The following is a 3414-nucleotide window of genomic DNA, read 5'->3' as shown; positions in this document are numbered from 1 at the left end:
TAGTCTGTGGCTATGTTTGTTGCTTTATGTCACCGATGCTGTTCTATCTTTTAGCACCCAGCGTACCCCGACACACATTTACAGATGGAAATAAGAGCTTTAAAAGCCTCAGAAAACGAGTCTCTTTAATTACAAAAAGCACATTCTGCGTCCAGCTCAGAGGCAGACGTTTTGAACAGCACAAACGAAACATGTCAGAGCATCTGTTCAACTGGGGTCTGCTTCTCTGTGAAATCTTTCAACCTCTTCCCCTTGGGGAGCGCTGAATCCCTCACCTGGTCCTGGCAGGGCTGGAGTCTCTGTTCTACCTGTTAGAGACAAAGAAATACTTGGGAATAGCAGTGTTAACTGCATACTGGGCTCTGTTATCACCGCAGTATGGGGGCTCATCCAGAGCCCCGTGGGGTGAAGCAGAGCTTTGCTATTATAGCACGTGTCATATTGCACTGGGTGCTGCAGGTATGATAGCACTGAAAGAGAATGAAAGCCTCTGTGGTCACACAGTGATGATTTAACCCAGCCAGCTGGAGCCACTGAACAGAACAGCTGGAAAGGATGCAATTAGCATTGCTCTCAGCAACTGCTTGGGGCTCAGAATACACCCAATGAGGAACACCCAAATGAGGAGTGTTAAGAGCAAAGAGGGAGAACAGTCGCTTGGGTAAAGTGAAAATAAGATATACAGGAGGATCAAATGAACTGCGTGATGGCAATCAATCACTGCTAGCACAGAGACCTTGTCTTCCTGGACACTGGATTTCCAGAGTTCCATGAAGCCTAGAAGCAAGGTCCTAGAAGCAATCAAAAGGGTAAAGAGAGGATCACTGCATTTAATGAACCTCAGGGCACTGCAGGAGCAAATTCAGAGCCTAAAATGCACACCAAGGCTAGGGATGCACCACTGTCAGCTGCTCCCAATGTGGTTTGAACCACCATTCCCTGCCCTGAGAGGTGCACAAGCAACACAGCCAGGATGTGGACATGGGGCAGAGCCAGGCTGAGAGCCCCAACACACAGAAAGGCTCACAGAGCTGCTCTGTGTTATAAGGCTGAGTGCTGAGCCCCTGGGAAGGCAAAGCTGAAGAGCAGTTATTCATAATGGGCATTCAGGACTTACCTGACAGGTCACTTGCGGAGTTTCTTGATGAAGCTGACCTCATCCCTGTTCCTGATGCCGTACCTGAATGGAGTTGTGTTGTTAGGGCCAGTTCTCCTCTAACCACAACCTGCCATCTCTATGTGTTCTCCCTCCTCCTGCTGAGCCGCATCCCTTCGGATCCCTCCAACCCCCCTGCCTGGCAGGGCCACCAAACATACACATTTACTAGATCAGGTTGCCCATGGCCCCGTCCAACCTGGTCTTGAACACCTCCAAGGACGGGGCATCCACAACCTCCCTGGGCAGCCTGTTCCAGGGCCTAACCACTCTCCTAGTGAACAACTTCCCCCTAACATCCAAACCTAATCTTCCCTCTTTTAACTTAAAAAACCATGTCCCATTCCATGCTATTGTTATCAGCCCTTTCAAGAGTTTTACTCCCTCCTGGGTGTAAGTTCCCTTCGTATTGAAAAGGCTGCAAATGAGGTCACCCCGCACCTCTCGTTCTCAGCTGAACCAAAACCCAGCTCTCCTCAGCCATGTCCTCATAGGGAGATAGCTCCAGCCCCTGATCATCTTCCTGTCCCTCCTCTGGACCCTTTCCAGAATCTCCATGTCTTTTGGACATTGTACAACAGATGGACACAGTACAACAGATGGGTCCTCACAAGAGACGAATAGGAGGGTACAAATCATCCTTCCCTATCCCCTGTGACCACCCCTCTCCTGATGGAGCCAGGATCCATTTCTCTCACTCTCTCAACTTCTTCCTGTCATCCGCCAGCTTCTCCCCTCCGTACGTGAGGGTGGTAGGTCCTCCAGATGTATTTCCTGCGGGACAGCAGCGCTGTGAGCGGTGTCTCGTGCGGGTTTATCGCTCAGTGCCGCGTTGCGGTGCCTCTCACCAGCTGAGATGCTGCACGCCGCCCCTCCGTGCCTGCCGGAGCTGCACATGCCGTCGCAGCGCCTTCTTTAGGTCCAGCACCGTTGCGTTCTGCACCCACCACCCGCTGCGGGGACACCCGGGCTCACTGCCCGCACCGCCCCGCACCGCCCCGCTCTGTTCCCAGCCCCGCAGCACTCACGCATACACTCTCCGTCCGCCTTGCAGACTCGCACCGTCATGGCCTGACCGTGGCTCCAGCGCCACTTGGGAAGCCGATCTCCTCCAGCGTCACCTGCCAGGGCGGCACCGCGGGGCTCAGCTGCACGAGCCGCATCACCGAGCCGCATTAACCCCCATCCACCCCATCACCCACCCCCCATTACCCACCCCCATCACCCACTCCCATATTCACCACCCCATCACCCCCCCATCACCCCCCCCATCACCCACCCCATCAACCCCCCCCCATCATCACCCACCCCCATCACCCACCCCATTCACCCACCACCACCCACCCCATCATCCCCCCCCCAGCCCGTCCGACCTGCGCGGTAGGTCACTGGAGCAGCGGATCCTGCACGATCCGCTCCAGCGCCGCTTGAACAGCTTCGAGCACGTCGGCGTGAGCAGCTCCTCCTCGGCCTCCGCCATATCCAGCCGGAAGAGGCGGATCCGACAATATGTTGCTTTTCTGCCCGGCTTGCGGGAACGTGTTGGTGGCCGAAGAAGGGCCGAGATGTCACCGCTTCGCCTGCACAACCTGCCCGTATGTGCGGAACGTGACGAGGAAGGTTACACGGAGGATGGGGGACGGTGGGCTGGGGGGGTTATGGGGGCACAAAGCGGGCGGTGCTGAGCGCTGTGCCCGCAGGTGAGCAGCAGGAAATACACCACAGCGTCTAAACCTCCACTGAATGGAGGTGGATGATTGTTCTGGGAGGGGGCTCAGCTTGGGAGAACGTTGGATTCCACCGCAGGTAAGGGGCGATAGGGTGGGCTGCATTCGGCGGAGGGGGGGGGGGGGTCGTGTTTGCTTGGTGGTTTTTTTTTTTTTGGGGTTTTTTTTCTTTGCTTTTCCAAAAGGCCCCCCCCCCCCCCCCCCGCATCTCCCCGCAGAGCCGTGCCCCAAGTGCGAGCATCCCCGCGCCTACTTCATGCAGATCCAGACCCGTTCGGCCGACGAACCCATGACCACGTTCTATAAGTGCTGCAACGCGCAGTGCGGGCATCGCTGGCGTGACTGAACCTCCACCTTAACCCCTAAAACCAATGAGGGCCGCTGGGACCCCCCCCCCTCTGTCAATAAACACGGTGATGGAGCTCTATCTGCAGAATGAGTTGCACTGGTCCCATGGCTTTGCCATTAACATTCTCACCTCAAATATATACAATATATATATATATATATATATATATACAAAATATATAC

The 3414-nt window shown here is 55.1% G+C and overlaps 2 protein-coding genes across 2 annotated transcripts; one reads left to right on the top strand and one right to left on the bottom strand.

Annotated features, from left to right (window-relative positions):
- Positions 1–105: 105 nt before the first annotated feature.
- On the bottom strand, positions 106–2334 carry SNRNP25 (small nuclear ribonucleoprotein U11/U12 subunit 25). The gene is given in 6 exon segments (XM_015877322.2): positions 106–308; positions 1118–1180; positions 1855–1930; positions 2185–2236; positions 2238–2255; positions 2257–2334. Coding segments are annotated over 5 exon segments (264 nt in total). The 5' UTR covers positions 2320–2334; the 3' UTR covers positions 106–308; positions 1118–1125.
- A 222-nt stretch (positions 2335–2556) lies between these two features.
- POLR3K (RNA polymerase III subunit K) lies at positions 2557–3319 on the top strand. Its single transcript, XM_032447694.1, has 3 exons — positions 2557–2776; positions 2857–2905; positions 3102–3319. The coding sequence occupies exons 1-3, from the start codon at positions 2666–2668 to the stop codon at positions 3227–3229; spliced, it is 288 nt and encodes a 95-aa protein (XP_032303585.1). The 5' UTR covers positions 2557–2665; the 3' UTR covers positions 3230–3319.
- The last annotated feature ends 95 nt before the right edge of the window (positions 3320–3414 follow it).

The sequence above is a fragment of the Coturnix japonica genome, chromosome 14, assembly GCF_001577835.2.
Source record: "Coturnix japonica isolate 7356 chromosome 14, Coturnix japonica 2.1, whole genome shotgun sequence".
Lineage (NCBI taxonomy): Eukaryota > Metazoa > Chordata > Aves > Galliformes > Phasianidae > Coturnix > Coturnix japonica.
Note: the sequence above shows the minus strand (reverse complement) of the source record. Positions and strands in the feature narration are given on the sequence as shown.